Here is a 21,229-nt window from a genome sequence, read left to right as displayed (position 1 = left end):
GCCATTGCTTTTGATGTTTTAGACATGAAGTCTTTGCCCATGCCTATCTCCTGAATGGTATTGCCCAGGTTTTCTTCTAGGATTTTTATGGTCCTAGGTCTTATGTTTAAGTCTTTGATCCATCTTGAGTTGATTTTTGTAATAGGTGTAAGGAAGGGATCCAGTTTCAGTTTTCTGCATATGGCTAGCCAGTTTTCCCAACACCATTTATTAAATAGGGAATCTTCTCCCCATTGCTTATTTGTGTCAGGTTTGTCAAAGATCAGATGGTTGTAGCTGTGTGGTGTTATTTCTGAGGCCTCCGTTCTGTTCCATTGATCTATATATCTGTTTTGGCCCCAGTAACATGCTGTTTTGGTTACTGTAGCCTTGTAGTATAGTTTGAAGTCAGGTAGCATGATGCCTCCAGCTTTGTCCTTCTTGCCCAGAATTGTCTTGGCTATGCGGGCTTTTTTTTGGTTCCATATGAAGTTTAAAGTAGTGTTTTCCAATGCTGTGAAGAAAGTCAGTGGTAGCTTGATGGAGATGGCATTGAATCTGTAAATTACTTTGGGCAGTATGGCCATTTTCTTTTTTTTTTTTTTTTTTTTGAGAGGGAGTCTCGCTCTGTCGCCCAGGCTGGAGTGCAGTGGTGTGATCTTGGCTCACTGCAAGCTCCGCCTCCCGGGCTCACGCCATTCTCCTGTCTCAGCCTCCAGAGTAGCTGGGACTACAGGCACCTGCCACCGTGCCTGGCTAATTTTTTGTATTTTTAGTAGAGACGGGGTTTCACCGTGGTCTCGATCTCCTGACCTCGTGATCCACCCGCCTCGGCCTCCCAAAGTGCTAGGATTACAGGCGTGAGCCACTGTGCCCGGCCTGTATGGCCATTTTCATGATATTGATTTTTCCTATCCATGAGCATGGAATGTTTTTCCATTTGTTTGTGTCCTCTCTTATTTCCTTGATCAGTAGTTTGTAGTTTTCCTTGAAGAGGTCCTTCACATCCATTGTAAGTTGGATTCCTAGGTATTTTATTCTCTTTGAGGCAATTGTGAATGGGAGTTCACTCATGATTTGGCTCTCTGTTTGTCTGTTATTGGTGTATAGGAATGCTTGTGATTTTTTCACATTGATTTTGTATCCTGAGACTTTGCTGAAGTTGCTTATCAGCTTAAGGAGGATTTGGGCTGAGACAATGGGGTTTTCTAAATATACAATCATGTCATCTGCAAAGAGAGACAATTTGACTTCCTCTTTTCCTATTTGAATACCTTTTATTGCTTTCTCTTGCCTGATTGCCCTGACCAGAACTTCCAATACTATGTTGAATAGGAGTGGTGAGAGAGGGCATCCTTTTTTTGTGCCGGCTTTCAAAGGGAATGCTTCCATTTTTGCCCATTCAGTATGATATTGGCTGTGGGTTTGTAATAAATAGCTCCTATTATTTTGAGATATGTTCCATTGATACATAGTTTATTGAGAGTTTTTAGCATGAAGGGGTGTTGAATTTTATCGAAGGCCTTTCCTGCATCTATTGAGATAATCATGTGGTTTTTGTCATTGGTTCTGTTTATGTGATGGATTATGTTTATTGATTTGCGTATGTTGAACCAGACTTGCATCCCAGGGATGAAGCCAACTTGATTGTGGTAGATAAACTTTTTGATGTGCTGCTGGATTCGGTTTGCCAGTATTTTATTGAGGATTTTTGCATCGATGTTCATCAGGGATATTGGCCTGAAATTTTCTTTTTTTGTTGTGTCTCTGTCAGGTTTTGGTATCAGGATGATGCTGGCCTCATAAAATGAGTTAGGGAGGATTCCCTCTTTTTCTATTGTTTGGAATAGTTTCAGAAGGAATGGTACCAGCTCGTCTTTGTGCCTCTGGTAGAATTTGGCTGTGAATCCGTCTGGTCCTGGACTTTTTTTGGTTGGTAGGCTATTAATTACTGCCTCAATTTCAGAACTTGTTATAGGTCTATTCAGGGATTCAAGTTCTTCCTGGCTTAGACTTGGGAGGGTGTATGTGTCCAGGAATTTATCTATTTCTTCTAGATTTTCTAGTTTATTTGCATAGACCTGTTTATAGTATTCTCTGATGGTAGTTTGTATTTCTGTGGGATCAGTGGTGATATCCCCAATATAATTTTTTATTGTGTCTATTTGATTCTTTTCTCTTTTCTTCTTTATTAGTCTGGCTAGCGGTCTATCTATTTTGTTGATTTTTTCAAAAAAAACAGCTCCTGGATTCATTGATTTTTTTGAAGGTGTTTTTGTGTCTCTATCTCCTTCAGTTCTGCTCTGATCTTAGTTATTTCATGTCTTCTGCTAGCTTTTGAATTTGTTTGCTGTTGCTTCTCTAATTCTTTAATTTTGATGTTAGCGTGTCAATTTTCAATCTTTCCTGCTTTCTCTTGTGGGCATTTATTGCTATAAATTTCCCTCTAAACACTGCTTTAAGTGTGTCCCAGAAATTCTGGTACGCCTCGTCTTCATTCTCATTGGTTTCAAAGAACATCTTTATATCTGCCTTCATTTCGTTATTTACCCAGTAGTCATTCAGGAGCAGGTTGTTCAGTTTCCATGTATTTTTGTGGTTTTGAGTGAGTTTCTTAATCCTGAGTTCTAATTTGATTGCACTGTGGTCTGAGAGACTGTTTGTTATGATTTCCATTCTTTGTATTTGCTGAGGAGTGTTTTACTTCCAATTATGTGGTCAATTTTAGAATAAGTGTGATGTGGTGCTGAGAAGAATGTATAATTTGTTGGTTTGGGGTGGAGAGTTCTGTAGATCTCTATTAGGTCTGCTTGGTCCAGAGCTGAGTTCAAGTCCTGAATATCCTTGTTAATTTTCTGTCTCATTGATCTAATATTGACAGTGGGGTGTTAAAGTATTCCACTATTATTGTGTGGGAGTCTAAGTCTCTTTGTATGTCTCTAAGAACTTGCTTTATGAATCTGGGTGCTCCTGTATTGGGTGCATATATATTTAGGATAGTTAGCTCTTCTTGCTGCATTTTTCCCTTTACCATTATGTGATGCTCTTCTTTGTCTCTTTTGATCTTTGTTGGTTTAAAGTCTGTTTTATCAGAGATTAGGATTGGAACCCCTGCTTTTTTTTGTTTTCCATTTGCTTGGTAAATATTCTTCCATCCCTTTATTTTGAGCCTATATGTGTCTTTGCATGTGAGATGAGTCTCCTGAATACAGCATACTGATGGGTCTTGACTCTATCCAATTTGCCAGTCTGTGTCTTCTAAATGGGGTATTTAGCCCATTTACATTTAAGGTTAATATTGTTATGTGTGAATCTGATCCTGTCATTATGATGCTAGCTGGTTGTTTTGCCCATTAGTTAATGCAGTTTCTTCATAGTGTCAATGTTCTTTACAATTTGGTATGTTTTTGCAGTGGCTAGTACCAGTTGTTCCTTTCCATGCTTAGTGCTTCTTTCAGGAGCTCTTGTAAGGCAGGTCTGGTGGTGACAAAATCCCTCAGCATTTGCTTGTCTGTAAAGAATTCCATTTCTCCTTCACTTATGAAGCTTTAAGAGGTTTAATTGACTCACAGTTCTGCATTGCTGTCCCATAAGTCCCATGTTCTTTCCTCAGGAAACCTACAGTCATAGCAGAAAGGGAAATAGGCACATCTTACATGGCAGCAGGCAAGAGAGAGTGTGTGAAGGAGGAACTGTCAAACATTTATAAAACCATCAGCTCTCGTAAGAACTCACTATCAGGAGAACAGCATGGGGGAACCACCCCCATGATCCAATCACCTCCCACTAGGTCCCTCCCTTGACATGTGGGGATTATGGGGATTACAATTCAAGATGAGATTTGAGTGGGAACATAGAGCCAAACCATATCAGTATCTAAAAGGAAAAGCCTTCCGTTTTTCCACATTCAGTTATGATATCAGCTGTGAGCTTTTCCTATATGGTCTTTATTGTGTTAAATTCCTTCTGTATCTATCTTGCTGAAAGTTTTTATTACGAATGGATATCTAGTTTTGTCAAATTCTTTTTCTGTATTGATCGAAATAATCATGTGTTTTTCATCTTTGATTCTGATAATGTGGTATATCACATTGATTGATTTGCCCATGTCGAACCATCCTTGCATCCTAGGGATAAATACCACTTGTTCATGATGAATGATCCTTTTAATGTGCTGTTGAATTTGGTTGGCTGGTGTTTTGTTGGGGAATTTTGTATCCGTGTTCATCAGGGATATTGGCCTGTAGTTTTCTTTCTTTTCTTTTCTTTTTCTTTTTTTTTTTTTTTTTTTTTTTTTTTGAGACAGAGTCTTGCTCTGTCGCCCAGGCTGGAGTGCAGTGGTGGTATGATCTTGGCTCACTACAACCTCCACCTCCTGGATTCAACCGATTCTCCTGCCTCAGCCTCCTGAGTAGCTGGGACTACTGGAACATGCCATCACACCCAGCTAATTTTTGTATTTTTTTTAGTAGAGATGAGTTTTCACCTTGTTGGCCAGGCTGGTCTCGAATTCCTGACCTCAAGTGATTTGCCTGCTTCAGCCTCACAAAGTGTTGGGATTACAGGCTTGAGCTACCACACCTGGCCTGGCCTGTAGTTTTGTTTTCTAGTGTTGTTTTTGCCTGGATGTGGTATCAGGGTGATGTTGGCTAATAAATTGTGTTTTGAAGTGTTCTCTCTTGTATTTTTTGGAAGAGTTTAAGAAATACTGGTATTAATACTTCGTTGAATGTTTGATAGAATTCATCCATGAAGCCATTGGTCCTGGGCTTTTCTTTGTTGGAAGGTTTTTGATTACTAGATTTAATATCCCTATTTGTTGTTAGTCTGTTAAGGCTTTCTATTTCTTTGTTATTCAGTTTTGGTATGTTATATGTTTCTAGGAATTTATCCATTTCCTCTAGGTTAACCAATTTGTTGACACTTACAATAGTCCCTTATGGTTCTGTCTGTTTCTGTGACATGAGTTGTAATGTCTCCTCTTTCATTTACATTTTATTTATATGAGTCTTCTCTCTTTTTTTCATAGTCTAGATAAGGACTTGTCAATTTTGTTTATTTTTTCAAAAAAAAATCAACTCTTAGTTTTGTCAATTATTTCCAATTGTTTTTCTATTCTCTTTTTTATTTATTTCTGCTCTAGCATTTACTATTTCCTTTGTTCTGCTACCTTTGGGCTTAGTTTTTTTTTCTTCTTTTTGTAGTTCCTGGAGGTGATAAGTTGGGTTATTTCATATGTTTCTTCTTTTTAAATATAGGCATTTATTGCTATAAATTTCCCTATTAGTATGCTTTTACTACATTCTTTAAGTTTTGGTATATTATCAAGATTTCAGTTTCTTCTGTGACCCAATGGTCGTTCAAGAATGTATTGTTTAGTTTCCACATATTTGTGAATTTTCATGTTTTCTTATTGTTATTGATTTGTAGTTTCAATCCATTGTGGTCAGAAAATATACTTGGTATGATATTAATCTTCTTAAATTTATTATGACTTGTTTTGTGACCTGAATGGTGATCTGTCCTGAAGAATGTTCTGTGTGTGCTTGATAATTCTACTGTTGGGTGGAAAGTTCTGTATATACATTTTAGGTCCATTGGGTCTATTTTATTCTTCAGTTCTGTTTTGTCCTTACTGATTTTCTGTTGGGATGATCTATTCATTATAGAGAGTGGAGTATTGAAGTCAACTATATTGTATTATTATCTAATTCTCCTTCCATGTCTGTCAATGTTTGCTTTATATATTTAGGTGCTTTCATGTTGGGTACATATATATTTATAATTATTACATCTTCCTGTTCAAGTGACCCTTTTATTATATAATGACCTTCTATGTCTCATGTCACAGTTTTTTTACTTAAAGACTATTTTTTCTCATACAAGTATAGCCACCCCTGCTCTCTTTTGGTTACAGTTTGCATGGCATAACTCTCTCCACCCCTTCACTTTCAGCCTATGTATGTCCTTATATCAAAAGTGAGTCTGTTATCAACAACATGTAGTCGGGTCCTGTTTATTTTTGTTTCTTACTTCCCACCTCTGAATTGTTGGCTTTTTAAAAAGCCCATTCAGTTACTCTATGTCTTTTGATTGGGGAGTTTAGTCCATTTACACTTAAAGTAATTATTGATAGGTCAGGAGTTTCTGTTGCCATTCTGTTAATAGTTTTCTGTTTTGTAGTTTTCTTGTTTCTTCTTTTTCTTTCTTTGTGGTTTGATGATTTTTGCTTGGATGTGTTTTGATTCTTTTCTCTTTATCTTCTGTATATCTACTGTGTGTGTGTGTGTGTGTGTGTGTGTGTGTGTGTATGTGTATGTGGTTACCACAGGGATCAAATTGAACATTTTATAGTTATGGCAGTCTGTTTTAAGCTGACAACACCTTCAATCACATTCAGAAACTCTATACTTTACTCATTCCCCCCGCCACAACTTTATGTAATCGACATCATATTTTACTTCCTTCTATATTGTGTTTCCATTGACAAATTTCTGTCACTATAGTTACTATTACTATTTTTGTCTTTTAATTTATAAATTAATATTAATAGTGATTTATAAGAATCATTATAGTGTTATAATATTCTATGTTTCTCTTTATATTTACCTTTAGCAGTGAAAGGATTCATATGCTTTTGTGTTATTGTTTTTTTTATTTCAACTTGAAGAACTATTAGCACTTCTTATAAGGCAGGTCTCGTGGTGACAGACCCCCTCACTTTTTGTTTGAGAAAGGCTTTACCTTTGTCTTCATTCTTAAAGGACAGTTTTTCCGGATAAAGTATTGTTGATTGGATTTTTTTTCTCTCAATACTTTGAATATATCATCCCACTCTTTCCTGACCTGCAAGGTTTCTGCTGAGATATCCACTCATAGTCTTATGGAGCTCCCCTATAGGTGACAATTCACTTTCTTCTTACTACCCAGAATTCTCTTTTGTCTTTGTTGATAATTTAATTATAACGTGTCTCACTGTAGACTTCTGTGGGTTTAATGTATTTGGTTATCTTTGGGCTTAATGAATCCAGATGGCACTTTCCCTCCCTAGATTTGGGGAGTTCTCACCTATTATTTCTTTAAATAAGTTTCCTTTCTCTCTCTCTTCTCCTTTTAAGATGTCTATAATGCATCTATCATTTTGCTTGATGATGTCCCATAAGTCCTATGTTCTTTCTTCACTCTTTCTCATTGTTCTTTTTATTCCACTAACTAGATAATTTCAAATGACTTGTCTTCAAGTTTACAGATTCTTTCTTCTGAATGATTGAGTCTGCTATTAAAGAGCGCTATTAAATTTTTTAGTTCAGTCATTCTTCAGCTATATTCAGCAATATTCTTTAGCTACAGGATTTTTATCTGGTTCTTTTTCATGGTTTTTATTTCTTTATTAAACTTCTAATGTTGTTCACGTATTGTTTTCCTCATTTTGTTAGTCATCTTCCTGTATCCTCTTGTAGCTCATTGAGCTTCTTTAAATGATTATTTTGAATTATTTGTCAAAAATTTCATGAATCTCCATTTCTTCACGGTTGGTTACTGGAGCTTTATTAGTTCCCTTTGGTGATGTCATATTTGCCTGATTCTTCATGATCCACATAGCCTTGCATTGGTATCCGTGCATTTGAGTGAGCTGACACCTCTTCTGGTCTGAAGTTGGGTACTCAGACAATGGGCCCATTACCAGGGCTTTGGATAGGTGTAGCTCTCACTGGGTCCTTGAGTGGGCAGGACTGCCTGCAGACCATGATGCAGCAGGCCTGAAGCTGGGTCAAAGGGCTGCTTCAGGGTCCCCACTTGGGCCCATAGTCAGTGGGCCTGTTTTGGGGGCACAGGTAAGTGTGGATTCAGGCAGGACTGTCTCCAGAACATGGTACAGCAAGACTGGAGTTGGCTCACAGGGTTACTTCTGAGTCCACAGTCAGGTCTAGTTGGTGGACCTGCTTCCAGAGGTGGACTGGCATGACTCCCACCAGTTTCCTGAGTAGGCAAAACTTCCCCAAGACCATGGTAGTGTGGTACTGAAGCTGCTTCAGAGTCCACAGTTGGGAGCCCTGTTACTGGGGTTGCCAATGGGAGTTGCTCCTCCCAGATTCCTGGGGAGATAGGGATAGTGGTAGGACCACATACAAACAGCTCTGGAGCTAAGTCACCAACCAGAACTACAGTTGACAGGTCTGCCACTAGAATGTGGGCCTGCCTTATTAAAGTATTCATCTTTGTTCTTGAGCTCTACCAGGGTTTCTCAACCTCCTACCTGAATCCCAAGGCTCCCACAAAGACACTTTTGTCCATAGATCGTTGTCAAATTATTGTTCCTGTGGGGGAAAAAGAGCTAGGGACCTCCTATCCCATCAACTCACTGATACCGTTCTCCTGATGCTGCATTTTGAATTGCCCTCAGGTGATGCTGCTACTCCTGGTCTGTGGACCATGCTGGAGTAGCAGAGCCCAAATGGCTTCCTCAACTTTTATGAGCCTTTTACAGGAACTCAAAGTAGAAAATAACTTCACTTGCCCCAGACCTAATAATTTCCCTTGTTCCCACTTCTTCTTGGTGCTTTCCTCCTTTGTGTCTACCATCGTAACATCCATCTAACCATAGTTGTCTTATGTAGATGTTGGATGCTGTTGAGAAATGCACAAAGCAAATTAGAAGGAAGATATGATTGACAGAAATTGCTTTTTACTCTGTATTCATTTTCCATGTATTTGTGCTAATCTCTCCATACAGGTCTTCTTTGGCAATGTGGATTCATCTGGGATAAAACACAATATTTTTAACCCTCCAATTATTGCTCGATACATCCGTTTGCACCCAACTCATTACAGCATTCGCAGCACTCTTCGCATGGAGTTGATGGGCTGTGATTTAAATAGTAAGTGCCAAGTCATCCCATATCCTTCTTCCCTCAACCATGGGTAGGGTGACTAACTGTTCTAGTTATCCTGAGACTGGGGGAGGGGTTCCCAGTATCAGGACACAAAATTGTCAGTGCTAAAACCAGCATAGTCCTGGGCAAACCCAGAAATACCATTCAACCCAGCAACCCCATCACTGGGTATATAATCAAAGGAATATAAATCATTCTGTCATAAAGACACATGCACACATATGTTCATTTCAGCACTGTTCACAATAGCAAAGGCATGGAATCAACCTAAATGCCCATCAACAACAGATTGGATAAAGAAAATGTGGTACGTACATACCATGGAATACTATGCAGCCATAAAAAAGAATGAGATCATGTCCTTTTCAGCAACATAGATGCAGCTAGAGGCCATTATCATAAATGAACTAACACAGGAACAGAAAACCAAATATCATGTGTTCTCATAAGTGGGAGCTAAACATTAAATGCACATGGACACAATGATGGACACTCAGGAGGGGAGAGGTTGGGAGGGGGGTGTGGGTTAGAAGGTTATGTATTGGGTACTGCACTCACTACCTGGGTGAGGGGATCATTCATACACCAAGCCTCAGTGACATGCAATTTACCCATGCAACAAACCTACCCATGTACCCCTAGAATCTAAAATAAAAGTAGAAGAAAAGAAACAAGGAAAATTAAAGAGTCACACAAAGTGGGAAGAGCTGGCCAGAAAACAGATAACAATAACAGAATTGGCCGGGCGTGGTGGCCCACACCTGTAATCCCAGCACTTTGGGAGGTCAAGGCGGGCGGATCATGAGGTCAGGAGATCAAGACCATCTTTGCTAACACGGTGAAACCCCAACTCTACCAAAAATACAAAAAATTAGTGGGGCATGGTGGCATGTGCCTGTAGTCCCAGCTACTCGGGAGGCTGAAGCAAGAGAATCGCTTGAACTCAGGAGGCAGAGGTTGCAGTGAGCCGAGATCATGCCACTACACTCCAGCCTGGGTGACAAAGTGAGACTCCATCTCAAAAAACAAAAAACAAAACAAAACAAAAAACCAATAACAGAATCTGTGCAAAAGTTAACACCTGAGAAATGATATTATGATGACAGTAGCCCTGGAATATCAGTGGAAGCTGCTCAGTATAACTGAGGCTGCAGCATGTCCTTGTGATAACCTTCTTTTTTTCTTTGAGGTTGCAGCATGCCATTGGGAATGGAGAGTAAAGCAATATCAGATGCACAGATTACTGCTTCATCCTACTTTACCAATATGTTTGCCACCTGGTCTCCTTCAAAAGCTCGACTTCACCTTCAAGGGAGGAGTAATGCCTGGAGACCTCAGGTAAGAGGCAACAGATTTACTGTTTAACTGACTCGGAGCAGTGGTTGGGGAAAAAATCAGGGAAGGCCTTGACTGTTTCTTCTGAGGTATTTCTGTCAACTGTTAGTTCTAAAAAGTGTGTCAAGGAAGTTTGGTTATGGGCAGACAACCACACAGGCATTTGGGGGAAATGATCCCTAATTGAACCTCCTGGAAGAAGAATCTCTATATCTAGTACTGGGCTAATATGTGTCAAATAATTGTAGAAGCTAAAGTCCATTTTACAGATAAATATTAACAATTAGCTTTCTTTCCAGGTTTCTCATTACATCAATGAAAAGTAAACATTTACTGCACATCTTAGTATCCCTAGGATGAGCCTAGGGATACCAAGGTGAATTGTGAAAAATTTTGGCCCTGAAGTTGCTTAGAGTTGAATAAGAGAGACTGACTAGCCAATAGAAAGTAGAGGCTGGGTGCGGTGGCTCATGCCTGTAATCCCAGCACTTTGGGAGGTTGAGGCGGGCCGATCACAAGGTCAGGAGTTCTAGACCACTCTTGCTGAGGCAGGATAATCGCATGAACCCAGGAGGCAGAGGTTGCAGTGAGCTGAGATCATGCTATTGCACTCCAGCCCAGGCGACAGTGCCTGACTCCGTCTGAAAGAGACAGAGAGAGAGAGAGAGAGAGAGAGAGAGAGGAAGGAAGGAAGGAAGGAAAAGAAAGAAAGGAAGGAAGGAAGGAAGGAAGGAAAAGAAAGAAAGGAAGGAAAAGAAAGAAAGGAAGGAAGGAAGGAGTGAGGCCGGGCAAAGTGGCTCAGGCCTGTAATCCTAGCACTTTGGGAGGCCTAGGTGGCAGATCACCTGAAGTCAGGAGTTCAAGACCAGCCTAGCCAACCTGGTGAAACCTCATCTCTACTAAAAATACAAAATTATCCAGACATGGTGGTGGTCACCTGTAACCACAGCTACTCGGGAAGCTGAGGCAGGAGAATCGGTTGAACTCGGGAGGCGGAGGTTCAGTGAGCTGAGATCGTGCCATTGCACTACAGCCTGGGTGACAGAGCAAGACTCCATCTCAAAAAAGAAAGTAGAGTGAGAAGTGCTGTGGTATGGTTAAGAGGGATTTGGGAATTTCTGGGAGTAAATGGTGACCAAGAGGCTACTAGTCTAACTCTATTGCCCTCAGGTGAATAATCCAAAAGAGTGGCTGCAAGTGGACTTCCAGAAGACAATGAAAGTCACAGGAATAACTACTCAGGGAGTAAAATCTCTACTTACCAGCATGTATGTGAAGGAGTTCCTCGTCTCCAGCAGTCAAGATGGCCATCACTGGACTCTCTTTTTTCAGAATGGCAAAGTAAAGGTATGCTAGTCTCCTTGGAAAGAAAGAAAGAAAAAAAAAACCACCTCTCCTAGAGCTTAACATAACATAACAAGGTTGATATATGACCAAACTTTCAGGGCAAAATTTATTAAGTACCTATGGTAGCAAGACATTGTAAAAGGCATTCTGAGAGAACACAGTGACTTTAAGAAAAAGGTAAAATACTGAGAAAAGGGCAGAGTAGATCCAAGAGTTAATTCTCCTCATCAGCACCTTGATTCCCAAGCCTTTTTGACCTTTAACTTTAGTGGTCCAGGAAGTCTTCATTCTTAATCTGGGTTTGCTGGATAATTCAACAAATTGTGCTGATTAAAAGACGTGACATAAAGTCTTATCACCCCATGAGTAATGGGGGAAGAAATAGTTCCTTTCTTTGGTGTTTTTCATATTATTTTTTCACCAAGAATTAACCATGATGTGGTCCTTACCAATCTCTCTAATACAGTCTCTTGCCACTTGGCTCTTTAAGCTCTATCCATACTAAGAAATTCTCAGGTCACTAAATACAGCCATTATGTCTCATACCAGGCTTTTAAATAGATATTATTTCTTCTACCTGGAACATTTTTCTAGCTACCCTCTACTGCCACTTTCACCTGACTCATTCGTTAAGTCTTGGATAAACATCACGTCCAAGAAGAATTCCCTTATCCATCAAGGCTGGATGAAAGACTTCACCAAACTGGCAGTTTGGTCAACTGAAGTCTAGACATTGGATATTCTAGAAGAAATTCCCATTTAAAAAAGGTTATATCTCTGATTAGTGCCACAACATGATGAACTTTGAAAATATGCTAAGTGAAGCCCGGGCGCAGTGGCCAATGCCTATAATCCCAGCACTTTGGGAGGCCGAGGCGGGCAGATCACGAGGTCAGGAGATCGAGATCATCCTGGCTAACACGGTGAAACTCCATCTCTACTAAAAATACAAAAAATTAGCCAAGCGTGGTGGCGGGTGCCTGTAGTCCCAGCTACTCGGGAGGCTGAGACAGGAGAATGGCATGAACCCAGGAGGCAGAGCTTACAGTGAGCCGAGATCGCGCCACTGCATTCCAGCCTGGGCAACAGAGTGAGACTCCATCTCAAAAAAAAAAAAAAAGAAAAAGAAAAGAAAATATGCTAAGTGAATAGGCCAGACATAAAAGGATAGATATTGTATGATTCTACTTATATGAGTGTGTAAGTCAGGGATATCCAAAGAAACAGAACCAATAGGAGATTCTGTCTGTCTGTCTGTCTCTCTCTCTCTCTGGATGAGCTACACTGTTTTAGTTCAAAACCGAAAGCAGGAAAAAGCTGATGTTCCAGTCCAAAGGCAGTCAGGCAGCAAGACTACTTTTTTACTTGGGGAAGACTCAGGCTTTTTGTTCTATTCAGGCCTTCAACTAATTGGATGATGCCTATCCACATTAGGGAGAGCAATCTGCTTTGCTCAGTCTACTGACTTCAATGTTAATCTCATTCAAAAACACCTTCACAGAAATAACCAGAATAATGTTTGAGTAAATATCTGGGCACCTTATGACCAAGTAAAGTAGATACATAAAATTAACCATGACAAGTCCACCCCTTGTCAATGTAGCACCCACCATACACATCTCCTTTATCTCTAAATAGAGACAAAAATAAGGTCATAATTCCACCTAACATGATATAACAAAACTTGGCTGGTATTGATAACTACCTTCTTCTACTACCCATTCTGTATTGACTTTGCCTTCGGCAAGAATCTCAGCTGATTGTGGTTCTTTACCTGATGAGGTGACCCAAACCTGTATTCCTGAAGAGCCTGGGCCACTAGTAGTCCTGCATGGATTGGGTCGCTGTAGTTTCCCATTGACCAGAATCATAGGGCCTGGTAATACTAAGAGACACTCTAAGGGATCTATTGTATTCCAGACATACTCTTCCATACCTCCATTGTGAAGTAGTAGTCCAGTTTCCTTCCAGGAAGGACAAAACACTGCCCCTTCCGTGATGAACATATTCCAATGTAATCAACCTGCTGCCAGATAGCTGGCTGATCATCCTGGGAAATACTGCCGTACTGGGGACTCTGTGTTTGTCTCTACTGCTGGCAGATTGGGCACTTAGCAGTGGCCATAGCCAGGTCAGCCTTGTTGAATAGAAATCCATGTTGCATAGCCTCTATCCCTACCACCATGGCTACTTTGTTCACGAGCCCATCAGGCAGTGACATAGGTGGCTGAGTAAAAAGGATGACTGGTATCCACAGAACAGGTCATCATATCTACTTTTTCTTTGAGATGGAGTCTTGCTCTGTTGCCCAGGCTGGAGTGCAGTGGCACGATCTCGGCTCACTGCAACCTCTGCCTCCCGGGTTCAAGCATTTCTCGTGCCTCAGCCTCCCGAGTAGCTGGGACTACAGGCGCGCATCACCACGCCTGGCTAATTTTTGTATTTTTAGTAGAGACGGTTTCACCATGTTGGCCAGGCTGGTCTTGAACTCCTGACCTCAGGTGATCCTCCCGCTTTGGCTTCCCAAAGTGCTGGGATTACAGGCGTGAGCCACTGCACTCGGCCCATCATATTTACTTGATTATTGAAATCCTTATCTGCCAAGGTCACCCTTCATTGAGCACTCACATGGGACATAAATATATTCACATCCTTTGCCCATTCAGAGAGATCTGTCCACATACCTCTTCCCCAAATTTCTTTGTCACCTGTTTTTTAATCATGTTCCTTCCAAGTCCCTATCTGGACAAAACACTGACTACAGCCCATTACTTGACATATAATTGCACACCTGGCCATTTCTCCTTCTAAGCAAAGTCCACAACCAGGTACACTGCCTAAAATTCTGCCCACTGTCCTTCATGGGTATCTCAGATAGGGACTGTCCACTTTTGTGTAGTACCTGCATATCGTGCAGAACCGTCTGTAAACCAGGCCCAAGACTCCTCTTCCTCTGTAAACTGATCATAGGGAACTCCCAATGAGGCCATAAGTGCAGGCTGGGAGAGAGAAGGCAGGGTAGCAGAAACAGGCACCATGGACATTTGGGCTACTTCTTCATGTAATTTACATGTGTTTTCAGGACCTGTTCAGACCTGATCATGTATATACCACTTCCATTTGATGATGGAGTGCCATTGTTCATACCCAACTTTATGGCTTGGTGGGTCAGATAACACCTAGTTCATGATGGGCAGTTCAGGTCACATGGCAACTTGGTGGTCTGTGGCTAAGCATTCAGTATCTACTAAGGCCCAGTAGTAGGCCAAGAGCTATCTCACAAAAGGAGAATAGTTATTCACAGAGGATTACAGGAGGATTTCTCACTACAATAGCCCCTGCTCCATAGGTCAGGGAACCAATGTGAAGATCCTGCTAGCTGCTCAATATATCTCTTCCAATTACACATTCCAGGACTCGGGAAATAACCACAAGGTAGTCTCACAGATCCTCTGCATCCACTTTGAGATGGACTTGAGCTAAAATTCCATCAGTCATTTGACCCTCCATAAGCCCATACTCTGACTGGTGGACCACAGTGACATTTTGGGTCTCCTGAAATTAGTGCCAGTTCAGAGCCATTGTCCAGTAGTCCCTGAAAGGTCTGATTAATTATTTTTCTTCGATGCACACTTATTCTTATAGAAAGGCCATATGTCCCTTTGGGGAAGGCTGAGAGAAAGAGTGACAGTATTCTTGGCAGTGTACCAGAGTCCTTCCTCAAGGAGACTGAGCCTCCCATTCATTCAAGGAGTGCTGGGTCTGTAAACTTGCTCAAGTCTGGGAATTGATTGAGAGGCTGTGACTCTGTTTTTATTATTCAGGTTAGACTTTTGTTCACTTGACCTAGAACTTTTCCGCTTATGCAGTTCAAGAATTTGGTAGGCATTCTATCTATATCACATCGAAGAACACTATAATCTACTAGCCAACACCATAGGTCCGTGCAAGTCATACTATTCTAATTGCTGCTTTGACTCTGCTGTCCCTTATGGCAACTACACTTACCTTGCCTTTGGCAGCTGAGTGCTGCCTATTGGCCCCTTCCACCCCAGGATCCAATTATTCCCATTGTATTTAGGTTTTATAATTCAGTGACTGCAGGTCCTGCTGTAAGGTGTCACCTACAGAGAAGAGTGATCACAGAGCCCTTCAAGGATGCTGAGGTTCCCCTCACAAATTTATTTCTCAAAGTAATGGTGAGATCTGTGTCTTCTGAACTCTCCCAGTGTTGGTGAGTAGGTCTTAAATGACAAATTCACTCTAGCATTTCAATCTCCTTTCTTCTACATTAAACCAGGGCAAGTCTGAAATTTCTAGTTTGCTCACTGTGGGCCATCTTTTGGTCTGTGTTTCGGCCAACTAGTTAAACCGTTAGAGGCCTTCCTAATTCCCTGAGATGCAACATTAAGTCCAGAATCTCTGCTTAGTGGGCCCATGTCAATAAATTTGGCCTAATCCAACTTTATGTGCCTTCCACTATTATCTCACATCCTTAGTACCCATTCCTATACATATTCTCTGGATTCCTGCTTGTGTAAATTAGAAAACTCAAGTCATGATTTTGGAGTATAGTGCACCTTGTCGTGGGTCACCTTCATACCTCACCTCGCCTGCTGGGACTTGAGTGTAGTTATAGATCTAATAACAAAGAGGGGTGGTAGGGTGGGTCCTGAAGGGAATCAGTATTATCTTGCATGGCAGTTGCCTCAGGGGAGGCCATTACAGTTTCCTCAGGCAGTGCAGGGTTAATCCACTTAGACTGGAGTGGAGATACTGCCACCACAGGGATGGAGAGAAAACTTTCACTGGGAAAGAAGACTCATCAATATTTAGGAGCTCTATGTCCCCAGCTTAATCAGGGTCTTCCACACATACCTAATCCAACTTATAGTGCCCCCATTCTTTCCCGATCAATGCCCTTGCTTTAACAGTAGACACCCTGCAAAGCTGGGAGTTTGGCTTGCTTTATAATTCAGTTAGTCACAGGATGAGATTTGGCATTTGATTTTCAGCAATCTCAGCTCTGTGGCTACAGTAGATAAGGGTCTCCTTCAGGGCATACATAGAATCTGTCAGGTCATTTATGCAGCTCTTGAGCTGGGAATTCAAATTCCTGAGCTCCTCCTTTTCTTTCATCACTTTTTCCAGCAACATTAGGAGCAACCAACTAATCTCATAATATTCATTAGTTTGACAAATATGTTCATAAGTGTCAATATACATAGTCACCAAGACCCTTGCTTCTTAAAAGTAGTTGATTAGGAGTATCCAATGGAGATATTTTGCATATACATATTTTTTGAGATGGAGTCTCGCTCTGTCACCCAGGCCGGAGTGCAGTGGCATGATCTCAGCTCACTGCAACCTCTGTCTCCCAGGTTCAAGCAATTATCATGCCTCAGCCTCCCGAGTAGCTGGGATTACAGGCACCTGCCTAATTTTTGTGTTTTTAGTAGAGACATGGTTTCGTCATGTTGGCCAGGCTGGTCTCGAACTCCTGACCTCAGGTGATCCATCTGCCTCGGCCTCCCAAAGTGCTGGGATTACAGGCATGAGTCACTGTGCCTGGCCATATTTTATATATTTATGGTTTACATATGTTTGCTACATGCATAGAGTGTATAATGATCAAGTCATGCTGTTTGGAGTATTCATCTCCAGAGAGAAACCCTGTCTCAAAAAAAAAAAAAAAAAGCAAATGTTAGAAATTAACTGTCCTATAAAAACAAAAGTGAATTACGGAATCACAAGACCCACAAACCTCTTTGGTCCCATCTATTAAATAAATTACACTTCCATTTATCAACAGTAGAGGGTACTACTGGCTAAGAAACCTAGTAAGCCACCCAGCCCTCATGTCTGCCTGCATAAATCACCTCTTATTGCTGAAACAAGAAAATGTAAGAAATTTCTAAATGAACAGAAAATAGCATATGAGGCAGATGGTACTGATGTTCTTGAGTTTTTATTCCCTCTTTCCTTGAAAACCTCATCAACATTAGGCATGGCTGTGTGGCTCATTTTGATCAATAGAATGTGATTGGACATGACATATACCACTTCCAAACAGAAGCTTTAAATGTGATTTTGTGTTTGACACACTCTTTTGTGCCTCTGCTCCAGGCTCCAGACTTCAAGCCTCTAGAACGATAAGTGAATAAATTTCTTTTGTTTGAAAGGCACCAAGTGTGTGGTGAATTTGTTACAGTAGCCCTAGAAATCTAATACTAACCAAAAGAACGTTAGAGTTGAATTAGAAGTGTCAGTGAGAACTTAGGAATTTAAAAAATCATATTCTTAGCACTGTTCACTGAAGGAATCTAGAAGTAATTACACTGCAGTAATAACGAGCCCATCCCATGCCCAAATCTTGGTCTCTAACTACCATTTTCCAGTCAAAAGAATCTGAGCTCCCTAGAGAAATGACTTTTTCAAGCCTGGATCAAGGAAACTGCCAGGCAATCTTAGATGATCTTGGTGATCTTGATGTGCCAGAAGATTAATGGGATCATGTGAAAAGAACACAGAAACTGGCCTGAAGGGCTTCCTGTTGGCCAGATTTGAGACAATTTGAGCATCAAAAGGAATAAGAAGGGTAATGGATCATAATTGGAAAATCAGTTTGCAACCATCAATGTACTATTGAATACTTGTAAAGAACTTTAAGGGTTGCTAATACCATTGGATAAAAGCTTGTTGTGAAACAGAATATTTGCATGGTCTCAAAGTCTCACTCCACAGATTTTTAGGAAAGGGAAAGGGTTACCTTTATAAATATACAGATTAGGTGGACATCTTAACCAAGTGATCAAACTTAGCATCATCAGTAATGGGACAATCTGGCATCGCATGCCCCCTGATTTAATGCAGTAAGGATTAAATCTAACAAAAGATGTACAAAGCCTCCAAATACACCATACACATTTGTAAAATAATCTCAGAACAGGGACCTTAATGTTTCTCAAAAATTTTTTCAAATACAGAACTTTATTTCTATAGATGTTTATGGTATATTTGCCATGCTATATACATTATGCTATATATTCTATGTGCTGAAGATACAACAATGACCAAGGTCTTTGCCCTTGTGGAACTGACATTTGGTGGCAAAGACAAAGGAAACAGTCAATAAGCATGTAAAGAGATAAAGGAAAAGATACTGAATGCTACAAAGGAAACAAGTAAGTTGAGATTTAGAACAAACAAGAGTCCTATTTTACATGAGGAATAATGAGGAAGACCTTTCTAAAGAGGTAGCTCAGCACTTTGGGAGGCCGAGGCAGGTGGATCATGAGGTCAGGAGATCAAGACCATCCTGGCTAACACAGTGAAACCCCATCTCTACTAAAAATACAAAAAATGAGCCGGGCATGGGGGCGGGCGCCTGTAGTCCCAGCTACTCGGGAGGCTGAGGCAGGAGAATGGCGTGAACCTGGGAGGCAGAGCTTGCAGTGAGCCAAGATGGTGCCACTGCACTCCAGCCTGGGTGACAGAGCGAGACTCCGTCTCAAAAAAAAAAAAATTGAGGCAGAATTTCGCTATGTTGCCTAGGCTTGTCTCAAACTCCTGGGCTCAAGCAGTCCTCCTGCCTCAGCCTGCTGAGTAGCTGGGACTACAGGGGCATGCCACTATGCTTGGTTTAAGAGGTAGTATTTAAACTGAGACCTGAAGGGTAAAAAACATGGATAAAAGAAGAAACAGAAGGGGTAAGAGCCTTCCAAGCAGAGGAAATCACATATACAAAGGCTCTCATGTTAAATAAAACAAGAGTTGACATCGTTGAGAAACTAAAAGATTAGCTTATCTGCGATGCGGTAAAATAGGAGGAATTAGTGGGAGAACAGATCAGAGACTTGGGCAGTGCCTATATTAGGCAGAACTTGGAGACCAGAGTAAGGGGGCCAAGGTGGGAACAGACCAATTAAATTGGCTTCTCTTGGAGGGGTGGCGGGGGGGGTGGGGAGCTAGCCCATGCATCATTTTTTAAAAGCTCCAAAGGCGATTCCAATAAGCAGCCAGGGTTGGGAACCTAGGGGGAAAATGTAGCTAGAGTAATGAAGATGGCCCAAACTTCTTTTGTTCCGATAGCTAAACTCTCTGTAAGATCACAGTGTTACTTCACAGTACATTTGCCAGGAAAAGCCCCTTCCCATTTGGAATCCGAAGTAAAACCGACACCACGCTTGAAGATGCCAGGATTGTTAGAGGAAAATGTCACCCAATAATCCCAGGAAGCAGGAGCCCTATTGTTGCTGTTTAACCACTTCTTTCCCATTTTGGTGGCAAGTTGCCTCCTTTTACACAAACTGCCTCAGGAAATCCTAAGGATATCATGGTGTCTGTCTGTCCTCGCAAGAGCATGCATTATGGTAGGACATTGCCTTCATTCTGTTCCTTTTTCTCCAAGACTCTTGCTTATTCTCACCATTTGGCTGGACTTTCTTCTGTAGGCTTACCTCAGAATCCACACAAAACCCACAGGGTTTTAGAGTTGCCTTGAATTACACGTTTTGAACATTCGGATCTTCATTTTCCCAAACATCCACCCAGTTATAGGTGGCCTTTGCTCCAAAGTCCTGGAGTAGCAAGATGCCTTGAGTCTTAGACTCTTCCCACTTCTTTCTCTCTTCTGCATCCCCTCCTGCCAAGGTTGCCCAGCTACACTAAATTGCATGCCTTGCTGTGTTGCATTCGTTATCATTCTAAAGTTGTCACCAACACGTGAGAAACCAGTTTATCTGACTAATAACGATAGCTACCATTTTCTGAGCTCTTGCCATGTACTCCTCTTGCCACAGCAAATGCATTGACAAGGGAGTCTGCTGGCCAAAGCCTGACTCTCATCTCCAGATGGTCCAACACAGGTGCTGTGTGTGACCCAGGACAAAGCACTTAATGTCACTGAGGTTTGGGAAGTGGTTGAGAACATTCTAGATATAAGGCCTAGCTAGAGTGAAGGCCTCCAAAGCAGGGTGCTCTTAATTCTAGATGTCCCAGATGCATGGGACAGAGTCATCTAGTCATCTTCCAGGGTTTAATCCTGGACTACTGGAAACAACTAGAAGTGAGAAAAGCGTCTGTGCTTTGCAGTGACCATTGTCCTGTCCAACAACCAATAAATGCTATCTTTCCTCTTTCAGGTTTTTCAGGGAAATCAAGACTCCTTCACACCTGTGGTGAACTCTCTAGACCCACCGTTACTGACTCGCTACCTTCGAGTTCACCCCCAGAGTTGGGTGCACCAGATTGCCCTGAGGATGGAGGTTCTGGGCTGCGAGGCACAGGAGCTCTACTGAGGGTGGCCACTGCAGCACCTGCCAGTGCCGTCACCCCTCCCTCCTCAGCTCCAGGGCAGTGTCCCTCCCTGGCTTGCCTTCTACCTTTGTGCTGACCTTCGGTTTACTTCCTGCCCCACATTGTCCATGGCACCATTATTTTGCTATGTTTTTAAACTATACAGTCCTAGCAGACACTGCCTTGAAGCCGCCTGAATTAACTATCATTAATCCTGCATTTCTTTGGTGGGGAGCCAGGAGGGTGCATCCAATTTCACTTAACTCTTACCTATTTTCTGCAGCTGCTCCCAGATTACTCCTTCCTTCCAGTGTAACTAGGCAAAAAGAAGTGAGGAGAAACCTGCATGAAAGCATTCTTCCCTGAAAAGTTAGACC

At 41.4% G+C, this 21,229-nt stretch overlaps 1 protein-coding gene across 2 annotated transcripts in view; it reads left to right on the top strand.

The window, feature by feature from the left end:
* The window catches only part of F8 (coagulation factor VIII), a 205,196-nt gene extending 183,967 nt beyond the window's left edge, over positions 1–21,229 (top strand). For both annotated transcript variants that reach the window (XM_003279331.4, XM_030806653.1), the window contains 4 exons: positions 8,714–8,858; positions 10,063–10,211; positions 11,379–11,555; positions 20,699–21,229. In XM_003279331.4, coding sequence (XP_003279379.1) covers positions 8,714–8,858; positions 10,063–10,211; positions 11,379–11,555; positions 20,699–20,854 — 627 coding nt within the window. In that variant the 3' untranslated portion in view covers positions 20,855–21,229. The remainder of the gene's footprint in view (positions 1–8,713; positions 8,859–10,062; positions 10,212–11,378; positions 11,556–20,698) is intronic.

Source organism: Nomascus leucogenys, chromosome X (genome assembly GCF_006542625.1).
Source record: "Nomascus leucogenys isolate Asia chromosome X, Asia_NLE_v1, whole genome shotgun sequence".
Taxonomy (NCBI): Eukaryota; Metazoa; Chordata; class Mammalia; order Primates; family Hylobatidae; genus Nomascus; species Nomascus leucogenys.
The sequence above is the reverse complement of the archived record's forward strand: the minus strand, read 5'-3'. Positions and strand labels throughout refer to the sequence as shown.